Source organism: Lissotriton helveticus, chromosome 9 (assembly GCF_964261635.1).
Source record: "Lissotriton helveticus chromosome 9, aLisHel1.1, whole genome shotgun sequence".
NCBI classification, from domain to species: Eukaryota; Metazoa; Chordata; class Amphibia; order Caudata; family Salamandridae; genus Lissotriton; species Lissotriton helveticus.
This window is the reverse complement of record NC_136070.1, coordinates 1,248,879,260-1,248,899,571: the sequence shown is the minus strand read 5'-3', so window position 1 is coordinate 1,248,899,571 and position 20,312 is coordinate 1,248,879,260. Positions and strand designations below refer to the sequence as shown.

Below are 20,312 nucleotides of genomic sequence, written 5' to 3'. Positions count from 1 at the left end.
GTGTGGAAAAACGCTAGACCGCTGATTGTAAAATGTATGCAGAAAATGTAAATGCTCAACGCTATGTAAACAGCCAAGCTACTTTACTGGATGCTTCATGAATCGACCATTGTGAACTTTTAAAACACAATGCCTCTGAATGTTCGACTCCCCTTAATGCCTCCTTTGTCTCCTCACTTTTTGTTGCAGGGTTGGCGTACGCTCTCCTTGCTGGACTACCACCTGTTTTCGGATTATATACCTCTTTTTATCCAGTCTTAATTTATTTCATTTTTGGGACATCGAGACACGTTTCTGTAGGTGAGCTGAAGATTGATGTGTGATTCACGGGGAGAAAGGTCTACCCCAGAAGGCAAACCCAGGGAGTGGGGGTAACCAGATGGGGGGGGGAGGGGGATCAGTGGAAGAGTGAAACAGAAACCCTTTCCTAACTGTTCATCCTTTTTAGTCATCATGTGTCTTATTGAATAAGGTGTCGATAATTTGATATGTAAAGGAAAACAAACTATCTGAAAAACAGATTGAGAGTGTTTTTTTGGCAGATGCAGTTTGTCCACCAGTTTCCCTTCTCCTTTTCTCGTCTTCATCTTTTTTTTCTTCTTGTCGTTTTTCTTTTTTCCTATAGAGAACTTCTTCCCACCTGGACACTAAACCTTTGAATATAACTTTGTCATTGGGTGTGGATGTCTGCTCCATCTAGCCTTGGTGCATTACGGGGGCATTGTGAGCTTGTGCTCATGTAGCTGGGTTACATTGTGATGTTATAATAGGCAACTGTTTTATTGGATAGGCCCAGCATAAAGGCACTAATTCATTCGCAGAGGTGGATTGTTGTGGCAATTTCATGCCAGGGGGTGGGGTCTGCAGAGATTTCTTTCCATGCAATGTCAGATGGCACAGTGCGTTGATCCTTCCAGAAAATGCGCTGTGTGCCTCAAATGTGCCACTTAGTGCTGGATGGCATAGTAACAGATACCTATATGCCTACGGCTATAGGATGTCCATGGATCTTTGTTGACTGCCGAGAATGCAGTACGTGATCGTAAGGACTGCGGTTGGGCCAGGTTAGAGCCTAATACTGGTCCAGTACATGGGATGCTACATTGCTAGTGGAAGCGTAAGGGTTAACTTTACGCACCTCATTCATTCCCATGGGACAGTCCGGGGATAGATTATAAGGGCCTCATTGCGATGGCGGACGGAAACTCTCCGCCCCACACCGTCTTGGATTCCAGAAGCGACCAACGTGCGGTCGGTGGTTCTGCCCGACCGATTACAATGCGACCGAACACTGTTCGGTTGGAGTCCCTTTGTTCCCTATGGGAGCCCATGTTCTGCCCGACAACACAGGCTCTTATGGGGAAATGGGGTGTGTGTGTAAAACCATGCACCCTGTCGCAGGCACCCAACGGTACATGCCACACAGTGCAGGATTTTACAGGTAGTCCCTAAGGTACCCCCTCGGCCCACAACCCCAGGCGACAGGATGAAGGGGGCCCTTGCTAGAAGCCCCCAAAGGCACTTTCTGACAGCCTTTTTGTGGCAGACAGGCTGACTCCAGAAGGCTTTTGGAAATCCCCATCGTAATCGGTTGGTTGCAAACGCTCTTCGTAGAGGTGCACAAAGCGGTTTCGACGGACACAGCTACTCCGAGAGCCGGTCGGAATCAATTCAAAATGACTGCGTGGTTTACCTTTCAACCCCAAACATCATAATCGGTCGGGCGGATTGTAAACCGACTGAGTCGTTCGGAAGAGTTCCAACATGGTCTTGGGAATTCTTGCTGTCAGGCAGAGGCTTTCCACCAGACATTGTAATGAGGCCCTAAGTGTTTTGGGAACAGAATCATAAACCTCCACCTAGCCAGGGCTTCACTCTCAGCTGAGGGTCAACGCTCAAGGTGACTGCAAAAATAAAGCTATCCACAAAATAAAGTGAGTGTGTGCCTTGTCTTTGCCCCAGTCCGGTCTGAGAGAAGGATGTGGTGACTTCAGTTTGGACAAGGAAAAGATGAAGTCAGATCAGTTTTACAGAGGACCACTAAAACACATCAGGTAGCTTTTGATTTCCATGGATTTCTGTTCCTCCTGTATCCAATATTTTGATATACATTTAGTTTAGTGCAATGTCAACAGAAAAAACACACAAAGCACATAAACAGAGTCAAACAGAAAAAGAGGCAGGTTGATACATAAGTAGACAGACACAAAGACCTGCCAAAATACCTTCATGACGTCACCATCTGTGGTGTTGTGGCCTTGTTGGGTGGTGTTTAATCCAGGGTGAGAGTCCAGGAATGGGTCTTTGGCTGTATCATTCTTTGCTTCTTCTCTCTTATTTGTAATTAGAAAGTCCACCCTCCCTGTTTCACCATGTAAGAGTTGATGGGTGCATGTTACTCCCTGTGCCGTGTGAACTTCAATTAGCTTGTGTTAGCCATTAACCAACTTTTCTTCTTGCAGGAACCTTTGCTGTAGTCTCTGTCATGATTGGCAGCGTGACAGAGTCACTAGTGCCCAATGAGAGTGATTTGTTCAATGAAAATGGGACAGCTTTTGACATCGTGATCCAAGACAAGGCTCGGGTAGAGGTGGCAGTTGCCATCACTTTTCTGGTGGGAATTATCCAGGTAAGCGTAGAAAAACGTGGACATAGGTAGTGTATCAGATGCAGGTGTATTGAGGAGGGCCTGTGGATCAGTATCAGTATGAGTTAGACTTTGAGTTGGTGCTGTGGCTGAAATCCAAGTATTCTGGTGGACTGGAGTGTACCTTAATGCAGAATTTGTCATATGAGTACTTATCATGAAAGTTGAGATTCTTGGAAAGTACAGTATACTTCCTAGGGAATAGGACTGAAAAAGACCCAATGCCTGATTGAGCAACGGGTAAATTGCCAAACTAGATAGAGTTTCTGTAAGAAATTGGGCTATTAGTTGTGAGGGGTTAGAGCCCCACTAAAGTAATAAACAGAATCCCTGGCGGGGGGGGGGGGGGGGGCACAAGAATCGCTAAATTAACCTGTGTTTAACCCTGGGTTGCTTGGCACAAAAAACAGTCAGGCTTAACTTAGAAGCAATGTGTAAAGTATGTATGCAGCACTCAAACAGTAGTAATGTGAAAACACAATGCAAGAAAAATCCCAAACCTTTTGAAGAAAATAGATTACATTGTCATAAATAAAATGACACCCAAATGACAAAAATCCAATAAGTAAAACTAGAGTTATGAATTTTTAAAGTTTCAAGTAAAAATAGCACCAATAAGCATCAAGCCCCACTTGTGCTTATCTGGCCACACTGGACTCAGTCAAAGTCACACGTTCAGGCTGATGTGACGGAGCGCAGGTTGGATACAGGGAGCGTTTACCTTCTCATACAGTCCAGTTCCACATGAGGAGCCTCAGTCGGAGCTTCGGGTTTGAGGGAGATGCGGGTGATCATTCCTGATGCAAGGAGTAGGTCGCCGTCTGAGCTTCACCTTTGCCGGAGACGCGGGCAGTCTTTCACAATCACAAAAAGCACAAAACTTATGGATTTGCACCTAGATCCAGTTCTTGCAGATTGCAGGATGGAGCCGAGTACGCTGACACTAGCCATAAGTACAGGGGCTAGGGAAGCACCTCTTGTGGGTCAGGACTCACTCTAGTAGAGGCCAGCGGCAGGGTTCAGGCAGGTCCAGTTGGTGCTGGTCAGCAGGGCAGTAGCAGGAAAGTTGTCTGAAAGCTTGTTGATCCCTGAAACAGAAGGTCAGCCAACTGACCCTTGGAGCCACTTATTAGGATCCTGGGTTCAAGGCAATATTCCTTAAGTCCAGAAGTTATGTTATGTTAAAATAGATTTATAGAGCGCACAGCTACTCAGAAGAGTATCCCGGCGCTAAGACAGAAAACCTAGAGCTAAGAGAGGGGGCGAGAGAACAAAAGAAAAAGCCCAAGAAAAAGAAAGTTATATTGTTTGTTGGAACAACCAGGTTTTCAGTTGCTTCCTGAAGGTCAGCAAGTTAGTAAGTGGAGAGGCAGCTTATTCCAGAGTCCGGCCACTTGCACTTGAAAAGAGCTGCCACCTTTACGGGCTTTGAGATACTTTGGGGTGACCATAAGATGTTGATGAGCGGATCTAAGAGATCGGGCAGGTACATAACAGGAGACTCTTCTGCAGATGTACTTTGCTCCTAGGCCGTGCAGAGCCTTGAAAGCCAGGACTAGCGCCTTAAAGCAAATTCTGCTGCGAACAGGCAGCCAATGCAGATTCCTGAGATGGTGGGAGGTCCAGTCTCTGAGCCCAAGACTAAGAATAGCCCTGGCTGCCGCGTTCTGCACTACCTGCATTCTGTTTAGTACGATCTCCAGGAGCCCCAAACACAAGACGCTGGCATAGTCCAATCTAGAAATAATTAGGGCCTGAATGACTATTTTTCTACGTGAGGTCTGTAGTAAAAGCAAAAACCTCCGTAGCATTTTTAAGAGACCAAAACAGATCCCAGCTACCGCCTGAACCTGGGATTCCATGGAGAGGGTATCGTCCATTTTTACTCCCAGGTTCTTTACAGTCCTGACTGCAGCCTGGGGGGAAGACATGTCTTGGGGCCACCATTGTTTCCAGACATATAGCAAAATGATTTCGGACTTGTCTGAGTTACATTTCAGATGGTTATATTTAAACCAAGCTAAAGTTTCTTTCAGGCACTTGTTGATCTTCTCCCCATTAAATTCCTCTCTCTTCCTACAGGTGAACAGCAGTTGAGTGTCATCGGCATATGATATTATTGTGACCTCATTTTCTTTGGCCAGGGTAGCCTGGGGGGCCATTTACAGATTGAAAAGTCGGGTGGTCAAAATAGAGCCCTGTGGCACACCCACGCTCAAGGATGGTATACAGGCCGAGAAAGGAGGAGACCAGATCTCCTGATTTCTGCCCTCTAAAAAAGAGGCAAACCACTTCAGAACCTTGGACGCAGGTGGCAAAGTGGTCCTGGTCCTTTTAGACCTCTCTGCGGCTTTCGACACCGTGCCCCGCGGCCTCCTCCTTAAGAGGCTAAGGGAGTGCGGGTTTGAGGGCACGGTGTCGAAAGCCACAGAGAGGTCTAAAAGGACCAATACCGCTTTGCCACCTGCGTCCAAGGTCTCTTTAATGGATTCAGATACTTCCAATAGTGCTGTTTGAGTACTGAGATTCTGCTTGAAGCAGGACTGGCTAGAGTGAAACAGGTTGTTCACCTCTGCGAAATTGCAGGTCACTGTATGAACATATTTCTCAACTGTTTTAGCAAAAAACGGCAGAAGAGAAATGGCTCTATAATTAGTTAGGACCGTGGGATCAGCCATGGGTTTTTTAATAAAGGAATTATTTTTGCACTCTTCCAACCTGCTGGAACCTGGCCAGTAGAGAGGGATGTATTCAGCACGCAGTTTGCGGTGGGGTTCAAGATCTCTGCCATGGATGCCAAAAACTTGGAAGGGCATGGATCCACCGGCAAGCCATATTTCAGACCCTTCATTATTGCCAGCAATGTCACTTAAGGCTTAGGCGGGAAGATGGAAAGGAAAACCCTGTCTTCCTGGCACTAAAAGGACGTCTGTGGAGTGGACGTCACATCTTTCACGCCTGGGCCATCAAACGCAGATTGCATAGTTACAATTTTTGGATAGAAAAAATTAGCTAGATTACCAATCCACTTGTCAGAAGGGGAAGACAGCCTGGTCGGATCCCTCGGTGAAGAAAAGCTTTTGACAATGTCAAAAATATATCTGTTTTTATTTCCTGCAGATTTAATTTTTGAGGCAAAAAAGTTCTTCTTAGCTGCCTGTATCTTTTTGTGTCAGTCTCTTAACCGCTACCGCGCTAGCGGGTTTTCCCGCTGTGCGCTGAAAATTCGAAAATCGCGGGTTAAGTGACAAAGCCAGCTTGTCATGCGCATAGCGCAGGTAACGCCCATGACGAGCTGGCTTTGTCATCCGCCTCGAAGGGGTTAAGGACTCTTTATAGTTCTTTTTATTTTCCATCTTAAAATCCTTCCTCCAGGCTCTTTCCTGGCATTTGCAGTCCTTTCTGCATTGTTGTAAGATGCCGTTAAACCAGGGGACTGAAAGTCTAATTGTTCTTATGGGGCACGGGGTGGGGGAGCAAGGGTCAAAGTACCCTGTGCAATCCACTTTACAAGAGCCTCTGCATCCTGCTCTATGTCACCAGTGAATGTAGGAGGATGTAAGTATAATACATGTTTAAAAGCATCCAGGGTGATCTTATGCAGAGGTCTAGAAGTGGAAGATGACTGCTTAACCTGAGTCCATAAATGTTTAGACAGTTTTGGTAGGCTGAAACTGACCAGACAATGGTCTGACCAAAGTAGGGGTATAGGAGGCTCTGTCTTAATTAGGCAGTTCGCAAATACCTGATCAAGGGTATGACCTTGCTCATGCGTGGGGGCAAATACACAGGGGACCATGTTGAACGCACCCAAGGATTCTAGCAGGGAGATCGTCTCCGAGGTGTTCTGTTGGTCCATGTGTATGTTAAAGTCCCCTAAGACGAGGAAGTGTTTAAATCTGGAGGCCGCCGGAGCAATTACATCACCAATGGACTTCGAAAACGCTGCTGCCTGTCCTCAGGGTCTATACAAGAGAACTCCTGCAAGGCACTGATGGGGGGACAGGGTAGCCTGGAAACATAAACATTCCGCCCCATCCATATCCTCCAAAATAACGCAAGTGATGGCTATGTCTGTTTTGCTAATAATAGCGATTTCACCTCCCTTGCTTCCAACCTGGTCTTTCCTCACACTGGAGTAAACGGGGGGATGGCTGAAGCTATAGAAGGATTCGACGAATCCCACAGCCATGTTTCAGTTAGAAACAATAAATCAGCTTTAGACTCCCTTACAATATCATAAATGTGTAATGCATGTTTATTTAATGAACGACAGTTTAAGAGTAGAACCTCAAAGTGTTGTTATTTCTTAAAGATAACATCTGACTCATCCTGTTTTTTTATATTACGCAAAGGCATAGTGTTTAGCCTACCAGTGTTTTCATCCCAGCTACAATGTTGGCACCATGTAAAGGAATGGCTAGTCACTCTATCAGTTGCTTTTTTACACTTGAAGGTTGAGCCCAACTCGATGAGAGTCTCCCTCTCATATGTAAGTACCTGTTGGAGAATAGGTTAAAACCGGCGGAATTCTGAAGGTGCTACTTTTATACCCAGTGCCAGCCTGTGTGTGGAGATCCCTTTCTTTATCTAAGCCTAAACTGGTTCAGGTAAATTCTAGGCCTGGGCGGTTAATTCCGTTCCGCTCGTGGAATTTGGGTAATGTCGCGTTCCGCGCTTCGCAGAATTCTTTGCTTGTTCGTGCTTTCAAAATGCGTGTTTGCGAGATGTTTCTCCCCGATCACGCAAACATTGATCGCGAACAGGAAAAAAGCATCACGAATGGGTGGAACAAGAAATTCCGCATGTTCGCAGAACTTTTGCGTGCTTGCGGAGAATTTTTACCGTTTTGCTGAGTTTTGCGTAGCGCGACTACGCAAATTCCGCCCACCCCTAGTAAATTCTGCCCTTTCACCTGGGTCTGGTTCCAAACTGTACAGGGTAACAAAGGGCAAGCAGGTCCAAGGGTCAGTTGCAGTTGGCAGAGACCGGAGAGATATCTTCAGAAGTCAAGAAGGGAGTGAGCACAGCCCTCTGGTTAGTCTTTAAAGCTCAGAATGGGCTGAGAACAACACCAGAGGGCATCCTGTCAAGGAGAGCAATGCTCTCCTCACTTCCAAAGCTCTTTTGTGCCCTGTCTGGAAGAAATACACATCACACCACCGGAGAGCCATTATCAATCATGTGACACTGAACACTGGCGGAAAGGCACATATGGTTTAGGTAGAAAAATCCTAACTTTCTAAAAGTGGCATTTCCAGAATTGTAACTTAACATCTGACTTGTCCATTGAGGAGGATTTTAAATTACGATTCAAATGAGTGGAAGAACCTGTTCCCAAACTGAAGTTATAACTTATTAACTGAAATAAGGTAACTCATTGTTAATCTATGGGAGAGTTAGCCTTCCAACAGTGAAAAACGAACGTAGGAATTTTTTTCCCATAAGGACATGAATCAACGAAGCACACATCCTACTTTTGAACTACCCTGTGCCCTGCCCTATGAGTTGTTAAGGCCTACCCAAGAGATGGCTTACTAGTATTAAAATGGAAGGTTTAAGACTGGTGTATTTTGACAGATCAAAATGTCAGTTTAAAATTGCACTAAAGGCTGCAGTGGCAGGTCTGACACATGTTGTACAGCGCTATTTTAGTAGAAGACAATAAGTGCTGCAACCCACTAGTAGCATTTAATTTGCAAGTCTTGGGACATGTTGTATCATATATGTTGCACCTGGCCCTAACTGCATGATCACCTCCAAACGTTTTGCCTTTTTCCCTCCCTTTTTTTTACTGAATTCATTGTTGATGGCCTTAGGACACTGTGCACTTAACCTTTGCTAACCAGTGCTAAAGTGCTTGTGCTCTCTCCTTTGAACTTGTTAAGATTGGCTTACACCTGATTGACATATTTAATTTACTTATAAGTTCCTTGTGGAGTGGTAATCCATATACCCAGGACATGTAAATTAAATGCTACTAGTGGGCCAGCAATACATATCATGTCACCCGCTTAAGTAGCTCCTTAAAACATGTCTCAGGTCTGCCATTGCAGCCTGAATGAAGTTTTAAACTGAAAATTTGACTTGGCAATATACATCCCTTGCCAAGCCTTAAGCTCTCCTCTTATTGCATATAAGTCACCCCTAAGGTAGTCTCTGGGTAGTCCATAGGTTAGGGTGCATTGTAATTAAAAGGTTGGACATGTACTTTTAAGTTTTACATATCCTGATAGCTACTGTGAGGTCTACCTGTCCCATAGAATAATATTGGGTTGCCTTATTACATTTAATAAGTGCTAACCTTTGATTGGGGCCAGGTCAGCATTTCATGATTAGCATTAAAAAAATAGTAATGGAAAAGCCACCTTAGTGGTAAAGTTGGATTTTAAACTGCAATTTGAAAATGCCACTTTTAGAAAGTTGCCATTTTCCTGCCATTAGCCTTGTGGTACCTGCAGTCTGTCTTAGATCACATGACAGGGTGTAACTGACAGACTTAGTGAATTCCTCCCAGACAGTCAAACAATTGAAGGATTTGGTGTACCTGAATGTGCCATCTGCTGGCAGGATTGGGTGGCGGAGCTGGACACAGCCCACTTGCAAATGAATATGCTGTTGGGGCAAAAGTTATGCATTGCTGGAGTCGTGTTGCAAGCATAACTCAGCTCCAGCAATGCATTTTGAGGCCTATTCCCACTAAGTTTTTGACGCAGGCGGGTCCTAGAAGTGAGGCAGTGAAATCTTGTATATTTTACTGCATCACTTTTATGAGGCTTTCCTGCATGGGAACGTCCACCCTGCATAAATTACACCTGACGCAGGTCTAATGCGACACAGGGCTTTAAAACATGACGCATCTCCCTAGATGTGTCACGTTGTAACTTGGCCGCATTGTTTATGCCACTGCTGCGTCACAAATGTGATGCAACAGTGGCGCAAAAGTGTTGCAAGGGGCTTGCAAATCTGCCCCGACATTCTTAAACCTTTTAGGGAATCTCAACCCAGAAAACAAAATTGAAGTGTGTAAGGCTATCAGTAGCCAGCTCTAAAAAGCATGTTTGAAAACTGTGTGCACATTCTTTCTTCCAAATATGAATTTTGTTATACTGCATAGGGGATATCAGCCGTGAAAACAAAATTGGAGTGTATTTTGGAAAAAGAACACAAATGCTCATACTGATGCCATAGCAGCCCTTATGTGACAATTAAGTCTTGCATGAGCTGGTATGCCATTTAATGTTCTTTTGTGAGAGTTAACTTCTCACTGATTGGTCACTATTCTCTTGGTGTCTGTGACTGTGATATATTTTATATTGTTTTCTCTTCTCAGATATTCCTGGGCCTGGCACAGTTTGGATTTGTGGCGACTTATCTTTCCGATCCACTGGTGTCTGGCTATACAACAGCATCAGCCATTCACGTGTTTGTGTCCCAGCTGAAGTACATCTTTGGGTTGCGGCTGAGCCAAGAAACCCAGCCATTGTCGCTCATCTACGTAAGTTCAGACCTTACCCAATGAAATGTTACTGCAGTAATCTCTTTGAGTGGGTCACACGCTGCCGGTAGATACTGCACAATTATCAAGATGGTTAACAAGTAGCTACGACAGTAGAACAAATTGTGCATGGAAGAAATGCTGAGAGCAGCATTACATACAGTAGAGAAAAAGCAATTAACTCAATGACTGTCAACTATTTTAATATGTAAATTGTATTTTTCCCCCAAAACTCACTTCCCACTTACAAAGGCTGGAGAACCAGGTAGTCAGGCGTGTTTAACTCTACCTCTCTACTAACTTCCACTAGAAACAGAATTCAAGCTCTTGGCCCTCTACATGGTGTATGAGTTGATAAAACAATGATCTTTCAAGAAGCTGAAAAAGAGAAGGAGGTCCCATGAAGTAAAAGGCCACAGATTTATAAAATGGCCTAAACTCTGACTCAACATCACAAGCAGGTCAGGAAATGCTTCAAAACTGAGCTAGTTTGAATTTGTCTTCAACAGGACTCCACACAGAAGACTAACAAATATTGGACATGCTTTCTCACCTTAACCATTTTGAAACTAACTTTCCACTTAAGCTGCATCTTTTTCTCCTGACCACCACCACCAATTATATACATTTAAGTTTCTAATTTATTCATTAGGAGCAATCCTGACTGACTGTTCATAAAACTAATAGCATCTATACAGTGTATTGATGCCCAATAAAAGCATGGCATTCTAATTCAACATCACCATTACCCTTGAAATAAACATAAAGTGGGAAGTAGCTTTTCGAGAGATAGCTGAAATAGGAGCTTGATGTGAAGTGTTAACAAGCCTCCTCAAACCAACCAAGACTTTTGAAATGCAGAAAGTAAAATGCCATATTCCATTAGTAAAAGCTGTTGCTTCAGAACACACAAACAAAAATCCTAAAAAGAAATTGACATATTAAAGGCCTGCTTTCCTTCACCTCAATAACTGGTGCCTTGCAAGGCCATGAAGAGTCAAAAGAAACTGCACCCCTCGGATCATAGAAATTTAAAAATCAGAAGTATTGTTTTGTAAGAGGAAATAAATGAGCATTGGTCTTTCTTTCACAACCAAGGTGGATGAATCCTATACAACTCAGTGCTAAAGCCAGGTGCAGAGGAGTTAATTGGTATCTTAAGTACCTGTTGTCACATTAACTGCACTCTTACAATGTAGGACACAGATGTGACCTGAGTATCTCATGCAGCTCTTGGTGGCATTTGGTCATCCAACTCAGCTAACCTGACAGTTTTCTTACAGCAGAATAACACACAGGTAACTAAAAAGCATCCCTAGTGAAATATAGCTACAATTCATATAATTTATTGGTAATGTTCACCCTGGATGAAGCAAGCCAATCTTGCTCCCCATGGCTTAGGGACCAAAGAGAGAAACAGTATCATATAGAGGTCACATAGCCGCTCTCTCAGAAACATGCTTACTTGTCATGCGAGGACAAGCTTCAGATACACTAATTTAACTTGCGATGTCAACAACTGATGATCTTGGTAAATTTAGACCCTGAAACTGAAAGTTTATTCTGCTCCATTACAGGCTACAGGACTATACAATGTTGTGTTGAACAGTAAATATACAAGAACTACATCTCAGGATAACTGCACAGGTGTATCTATCATCAGTGGAGTGAGCACCTGGGTGTGGTATTTTTGTTGCTGAGGCCAAATCACCAACAGTATGAGAGAACATTTCTCTTCCTAACCAAGCATGGATTAAAGCTGAAAGAGGAAAGGTTGCATCACTGAGTTTCACATTGATAATAGTACTAATAATAGTAGTATATTAATAATAACTTCTGTTTTATATATCATCTTGATACACAACACGTTAAAACATATATTAATGTGTATGTGGGCCCCCAAGAAGATTACAGAAGCATAACCTCCTGCCAGCTCATACAAAATAATTTTAGAAAACAAGAAGGAGAATCCAGTATCCAATGATAAGTCTACACTGGGGAATCAGACAAAGAGGGCATCTGGGTGAGAGCTTAGATATGTACATCCACAGTGTGAGAGAAGGAGTTAAAATGTATTGTTTAGGGGAGGAGCTATGCTAGCAACCAAGATGGCCGCATAGGCTCCCGGCTCCATCGACCTCCGTCGCTGGCGGACCTATCCTGAACTTCATCCTGACCTCCCGCCGGACTCCCGTGTGTTTGAATCGATGCTGTGCCCAGGGGGGCAATCCCGGAGTTTTTATCGCTTTTATTGACGCAGTTACACCGTCTTTCATTTTCGGGCCTACTCCAGTGTGTGAGCCGGGGCCTCGAGTACTGACCCAGCCGGGTTTCAGTTGAACAACATCGGCCGCGGGTACCCGGCGGAGTCCGGTCTCATCGGAGTGAAACATATTCTCGATCCAGGTGGTGGTCTCTGGTCCCGGCGAATACTAGACGAACGGCGACGAGACGTGGTTGCCGCGGTGGGTGGGGGCCAGGTCCCGGGACCCTGCTGCAGCCCTCGGGGTCCGCGGGTGGGGCCCCCGCTCTCGGCAGCGGTGTAAAGAGCGCCAAGCCTGTAAGTCGCCAGTCGCCTCCATCCACCCCGCGCCAGTTGGTTTCCCCGGAGTAGCCGGCCTCCGGGGTTGAGGATCTGCTTTGTTATCGTTCAAGCGGAGATGGATCGGACAATGTGTGGACCGACCCTGGGGACCGTAATGGCCGCCATCGGGGCTCTTCGCCTGCAAATGGAGGCTGCTCTCCACAATTTGACTGTAAGCATCGAGACTGTTTGTTTGAGACCGGACTCCAGCCTTGTGTCAGACCTGCAACATACGGTGACCCCCGCGAAGCTTGCTCTAACTCGAGAGGCGAACCCCGAACATAATCAAAACCTGGTGCCAATTGTATCCGCACAACTACAGCGGTACGTTACTGGAGCCCCTGAACAACTAGCAAGATCGGCAAAGTTATCGCCCGCACAGGACTCATTTCTTCCTTTGCTTCTGGAGACCTCCACTAATACTTTTTGGACTGACCTTCGTGTATCTGGTAGACTTCGAGACTTAACTTTTTTGACCCTTTCAGGCTATATTGACTTCCTTTTTCAACAACGCTTTGACTCTTTTGCTACTATATTGGTCCTACTGGATGGGGTTTGTGCGATGGATCGTAAGGGCCAGGGCTGAATTTGACTGTTTGAATTCGGTACAGTGACTTTCTTTTGGCTCTGCTGGGTTGTATCTGTGGGAGTAAGGGCCAGATGGAATTCTGATTGTCTGGGTTTGGTACGATGGCTATGTTCGAAAAGGGATTTGCTGCCTCTGTGGTGCCGGGGGTTGGGCGGGAAGGTCTTATTTCTTTTGGTGGCTCCCCTATTGGTTTGCTTATTAGTCTGCTTTAACTCACTTAGTACTACGGTGGGGGATGTCTGCTTTGGCGGGGGGGAGGGGAGTCCGGGAGCCCGTATCGTATCGTAATACATTTCCTCCTCCATCTTTTCCCTTCCTTGGGGTGTAGTTTAGGGGGCGACAAGCACGCTGCTAATGGGGTTAGGTCATTGCCATTTGCAGGGGTGCAGGGTGGGGGGGTGAGGGGGGGGTTATTTTTCCTTTATTTTGTTCTATGACCTTTCTATTTCCCTTTTCCCTTCTTCAAAAGAGATGTGGCATATTCTCCTGAGCCTTTCGTTCCTCATATCCGGGTGTCGAGTGTCCAATCTTCATATCCTGTATCCTTGGTGGGCGGGTTCCGATAATGTTTGCTTATGGTTATCTGTATAGTATTGTTTTGCCCCAGCTCTAAGCTGGTATTGATATTTTCCAGATGCCTTTAATTGTAGTGTATTTCCTCAACTCATTTGCCCGTTCACCACTGTAATATGTTCCACCAAATGATACCCGATAAGTACATTTCTACTCTTGTGTTATAATCAATAAAAATATATATTTAAAAAAATGTATTGTTTAAAGAGTGAGTGTAGTTGCCTGTATGTAATGACTCTGAAGGAAAAGTAAGCCCATGAGGAAATGATTTGGTGTGATGCAGAACAGGGAGGAAATGCATTGATGGACTTGGGAACTGCAACCATCCCCAGATTCATTGGGAGATATAAACAAATGAAGAAACTGGACGGGATTGTGTTGTGTGCCTCAGTAACTGCGCTAACATCCTGAGGTGTCAGAATCACGGTTTCTCCTCATGTATTTCAAGACTCAGCTGCTGATTGGACTTGCCTACTTTGCTCTTTAGAGTCGGTTATTCAAGCAAATATCCAAAGACATCAGCGGAAAGGGGATGAGGAACAGACCCACGTGGTGAGTATCACCTTTGATGGGACCTGGCAATGGATTCTTCTTCTGATATGTAGATATGATATCCTGGTCCTACTAGAGAAATAGCACAGCATTAAGGAAAACTTGAAATATATCACATGAGAAGTTTAGTAATACCTGACTAATGGGTAGCAACTCTTCAGAAAAATATGTTCTGTACTATTGGTCGAAGACAGGTTTTTCTTCTCGGAGCACCAAATACACTATACATTTGCATCTCTTGAAACCCAGTATGCTCTTAAATGAATCCCCTAATGCATATGGTGTATATGCATCTTACTACTCAATGGAACGTAAAGGATATCGGTTAAATATCCTCCAGAGAAAAAGTAAAATGTATTGAAAAGTTGTTTCGCCATAACCAATTGCATGATGTCCAAAGTCCTTTGGGAAAGAATTGTTATTTTTAAAACCTTTCGATGCAATAAGAAGCTTACAACATTCATAGCAAAAAAAAAGCTTCACAAACAGATCCTTAGAAGCACAATTTATTTTCCACTTCAAATGACGCGTTATTACTTCTAGATGAACAATGGAGACAGCGATGATTTTTGGGTGACACGCCAGACTGAGAATCACTGGAGATGGCAACAACTACAGCAACATACTGCGTACTTGACGAGATGTGAGCTGACTGGAAACAAACAGTTGGGAAGCATGGAGGTCCACCATTAGCGTATTGAAATGCTAAAGATTCAAGGTGGCCGCTGCAATCAAAGTCACTTCCAATTCTTGCAAGACCTCCATTGCTGTGTGGAAATGTCCACCATCTTATGTTGGGAAGCAAAATTCTCAATACTGTACGTCCAAACCCTTTTTTTTTTACAGAGTTTCATATTGTGCAAACTTGAATCAAATCGGGTATCAGAGCGTTTTACATAGCACCAGTTGCATTACACGAGGACACAGTAATTTTTTGTTAGGGACAGGGAGATTAAGTGATTTGCACAGAATCACAGGATGTTCAGCGTCATTGTTGAGACTCGAACCCAGTTCCCCAGATTCAAGATCGACCCCCTAGCCGTTAGGCCAACTCCTCTCCCAAATTGGTCATTCAGAACATTAACTTCTATACTGTTCAATGGGTTATGTAAGTGTGCCAGGTGAAAAACACCTCTGGAAAAGCATGGAGTTAAGTAAAAATGTATATATGATCATATCCTAACCGTGTGCCACCCAATACCCTTCAGTTTAAAGTAGCATTAGTGACAAATCCTCTCCTCGGCTAACAGTAAGTGAGGTAAATAGTGTTAATATTCCTGACATCAATAGCGGAATGTGAACTGGAGTGGGTGGGAACTTACATATTCTTGTGGCAAGAATACCCTTTACAAAATCCTAATATTTTCCCTTGGGAAGAAGAAATTACGGTGGGGAAAAAATATTGTCTTTATGGATGGTTTTTCCTTCAGTAGGATTTCCTTTTTTTGCTTCTTAATTGAAACTCACATTTTCATACCCGAAATATGATCAGAATCCAAATGAAATCCTCATTTCTAATTTATTCTTTAAACACATTTTACAATATGTTCTACTATATTTTAACCTAAATTTGTTTGTTTACTTCTTTTTCGAAAATCGCATTTTTTACACTGATTTTAATATTTTACTTTGACATCATTTTCCTTAATCCCAAATGCAATCCCAACACGTTTTGCACCCAAACATTTGCATATTAAAAGACACAGTTATCTTCCTTCCAAATACTCAAAGATTATAAAGTGTACATAAGGTGCTCTAATTTTGCTGTGTGTATTTTATTAATACTCTGTAATTTTTATTATTGGTGGAGGCAGGCGGGGACAACATTTATTTTTCAAGAACAGCTTTTATGGCGAAACATGTTGCACATTTCACCAAGTTCACACCTGCACCCACTCCTCTCTGCAAGTCTACCAGGAGGAGATGGATTCTGATTTAAGAAATCTAATCACCCCGGGTCTTTCCTTTCCTGTCACTATTGAAATGTTCAATGCAAATTTTCACTTTCCAGTTTATTGTTCTTGGTATGACAAATAGCTTTCTGCGTATCCCTAAAATGTAACTCTTTCTGGCATTTTGTCAATAGACATTGATAAAGGTCTTCATCATGCTGCCGGAATCAAATGTAGGTACGGTGGTGACCAGCGCTGTGTGCCTGGTGGTTCTCATCGTGGTGAAGTCACTGAATGAAAAGTTCAGTAAACGTCTCCTGATCCCGATCCCCACTGAGCTTTTACTAGTAAGTGGTGTCACGTTATGTGCCTGAAAATATGCTATAACCATTGCGGTTTATTGAATAGTCTTTTCCACGTTTTGTCAATTTATGACATTTTATTTACAGTTTTTTTTATACAACACCAATATTTGTTTCGTTTTTTGTGTGCTATACATTAAAGAAGATGGACTGACCAATCAGAAGCAAGGTTGAATCACAGTCCACACGTATTAACCATGCAACTCATGTGTTGTTGTTAAGATCTGGGTGTGGGATAGGTCCCCGTAAACATATCAGGGTGGAGCAAAACAGAACATAAGTAGGTGAAGCTAGAGACCTATTTAAAATATGTGACTAAAGCTGCTGCCATATGCTGAAGGATTAGTTATGGTGTGCCCACACCACTGTTAGTACAGCTGAAGTCCAAACAAGTGTCTCTCAGTAGATCTAACTATGCCTAATTGTGTATTTTCAGTTGTGATGGAAATAGTACTTTCTATAGAAATATTGTACCATACCACTTAATGCACCAGTCAACTCTTTAAACTATGAAAGTGAAAACTTATTTTGCTTTTTACTACATGTATAAATGTATTAAGGATGCCCTATCCTGAGGGCAATGGGGCACTGTAAAAAAAAAGAAATAGATAAATAACAGACTGAGTTCATCAAAAACTACAAACAAGAGTACAAAATAGAAAAGAAATAGAATTTTGTTTAGATGTGAGGCAACTGCTATGTTTCCAATAACAGAACCTAAGCTTGTTGTTTTTACTAATAGTGAAATATTGAAAACAATAATATTGTCTGTGATAAGGAGAAGAGACAAATGCTTCATTTTGGTGTTAAGAAGTTGCTGTTTTGTTTCACAAATTTTGAGTATGGGAGTCCTGAAAGTGCTGAACAGATGTTCATTCCCATAGAATATTTTCTGTTGCATGGCAACAGAAACTGCTGTAGTTATTTCCTCCAAAGTTAGATGAGGTGAAGTGGTTTATTGCAACTTGTGATTTTATTGTAATATGGTGAAAATCATGTCAGCAGCATTCCCCAAAAATGTTTTTAAAAAACTAGGCTCAGAAGAGGTCAAAATACATAAACATGTGTTGAATCTTGAGTCACCATGTTAGATTTGTCAAGATTGGTAATCAAAGAGAGACAAATAAAGGATTCTGGTCCATATTCACAGAATTAACAAAATCCTAAACTTACTACTTTTGGTATTCACAGAATGCACGTACTACTTTTGGTATTCACATAATGGATTTACGACTACTAACTTTACGTGCGGACTCGGGCAGGAAATTCCGGCCCGGAGGCGGAGCTTCCGGCTTGAAGGCAGGTCTTGCGACCCGGAAGCGGGGCTTCCGTCTTGGGGGCGGAGCTTCCAGCTCGGAGGTGGGGATTTAGCCATGGCTGAAATCTCCACCTCTGGGCCGGAAGCTCCGCCTCCAGGCTGCAAGCCCTGCCTCCAAGCCGTAAGTTCTGCCTCCGGGTTGCAAGCTCCGCCTCCGGCCTGGAATTTCCGGCCCGAGTGTGGACATAAAGTTAGTAGTCGTAAATCCATTCTGTGAATACCAAAAGTAGTAAGTGCATTCTGTGAATACCAAAAGGAGTACTTTTAGGATTTTGTCTTAAGTTAGTTCTGTGAATCGGGCCCACTGATTGGACGAGGACGTTTTTTACTTGGTGCAATATCAATTGGAGGACTCAAGCTGGAACAGTGAACCCAAGCAATTTGGCCTGCTTCTTGTAGCCGAACAAAATGGTTGCATTGGTCAATACAGCAAGCAAGGTACAGAGGTCTGTGTCCAGAAACTACCACTATGAATGGGAGCATCCCCTGACCCTGGGGTGGTACTGGAGGGACCAAAAAGGCAAGGCAGGCATCACTAATGAGGTCACATATAACATCAAAAATGCCATAATCGATGACATCACTTTATGAACAAAAATAATGTGGGATGGAGAGAGTACACACACCAAATAAGCACAAGAAATAATATAAGGCTCCAACCATTCCTCTAAAAAGGTGAAATCAGTAGACGCCATACAGTTAATGTTTAGAGCAAAGGGGTGACATGTTAGTGTGTGTCTGAAGAATCACAGTGTTTGTATTACATGTTCTAGGCATGGACTGTGTGTGGCAACACAGAGAGGTGAGAGTACCACGACAGACTGCACATGTGCCTACGTGCTATATAGGATTCTTGCTGAAGACTATTGTCTAGGAGGTTTACCAAGGATGGGTGTGGGGAAATATCACTGTAAACATCTTGAGGCCGATTCACAGAACTAATCTGAGACAAAATCCTAAACTTACTACTTCTGGTATTCACAAAAGGCATTTAGTAGTAGTAAAGTTAGGATTTTGTCTTAAGATAGGATTTTGTCTTAAGTTAGGATGTTGTCTTAAGTTAGGATTTTGTCCTAAGTCAAACTTAAGTTAAACTTAAGTTAAACTTAAGTTTGTCTTAAGTTTTGGTCCTAAAACAAAATCCTCACTGACGACAATATCCTAACTTAAGACAAAATCCTAACTTTACTACTACTAAATGCCTGACAAGGGAAGAAGAAGTAAAACTTCTTCCATGGTTGTGAAAAAAAGTGGTTGGTGGGAAAGTGAACTTGTTACTGCTCAACAGATTTTCGCATGAGCAAATCTACACATGCATATTTGCTCAGTCTAAAATGCAGTTCACAAATATTTTCTAGGAGTACGATATCCTAACCTACTCCTGTAAATTCTTGCAAGGACATATACCACGGCTGCACTTTTGTGACTTTCTTTAAAAATTGGGCCCCTATTTAGGACTGGCTTTAACCAAAACCTTTGCTTTTATTAAAATTCTGTCTCTCTCTCTCTCTCTCTCTCTCTCCCTCTCTCTTTCTATCAGCTGGCTTCACTGTGAAAGACAGCATTCTGCTTTTTCACAAGGAGTATATCGGCACGCAAACTAGTTTTGCTCAATGCCGGAAAATACTGTGGCAATGTGTGGTTTTTGAGACCAAAAATATTTTGGTTTTTGCCAATGTTTGTTATAATTATGAGGAACTGGCAGCTCCCACACCAATAAAGTTGTACATAAATCAAGTCAAAACAAGACACACATTGACAAAACCAAAAAGTTGACCATCAATATCATACCTATTGGTTTCTCCAATGCTTGTTTATTGTCATGTTTCCTATAATTTTGTTGAAACTGGTTACACTGATTACTAGTTGCATTTTTTATGAAGATTTTATTTTGAAAGCAAGGAATCATCAAGCTTTTGCATATATTTGCATCTAATCGGAAAACATCCTGGAAGCATTATACGTAGCCTCATATTGTTAAACTTTGCAAACGTGTGCGCACATTTTGATACTGGAACCGTTGTCAGATGTGCAGCCTGAACTAAGAACATTAACTTAGAACGCCCAACCTAATAATATGGGCTTTCTATTACTGAACCATAAATATAAGTTTGAACAGCATTAAAGACGGACACAAATATTCCCTTAACTGCAGACAATGACCTTCCCTGATCCATAATGTGGTACTGTAACCTGGCACCCAAAGTGTTTCTGCCTAATTGTCCCACCATGTTGTCCTTGACCCCAAACAGTATGTCCTGGCACAGAGTTTTCTCCCTACATGTTTGGCCCATTAC

At 43.1% G+C, this 20,312-nt stretch overlaps 1 protein-coding gene across 1 annotated transcript in view; it reads left to right on the top strand.

Moving 5' to 3' along the window:
• SLC26A6 (solute carrier family 26 member 6) overlaps nt 1–20,312 on the top strand; it is a 276,916-nt gene that overhangs the window by 17,101 nt on the left and 239,503 nt on the right. The window contains exons 3-6 of the mRNA XM_078662436.1: nt 190–300; nt 2,463–2,629; nt 9,981–10,145; nt 16,530–16,682. Coding sequence (XP_078518562.1) covers nt 190–300; nt 2,463–2,629; nt 9,981–10,145; nt 16,530–16,682 — 596 coding nt within the window. The remainder of the gene's footprint in view (nt 1–189; nt 301–2,462; nt 2,630–9,980; nt 10,146–16,529; nt 16,683–20,312) is intronic.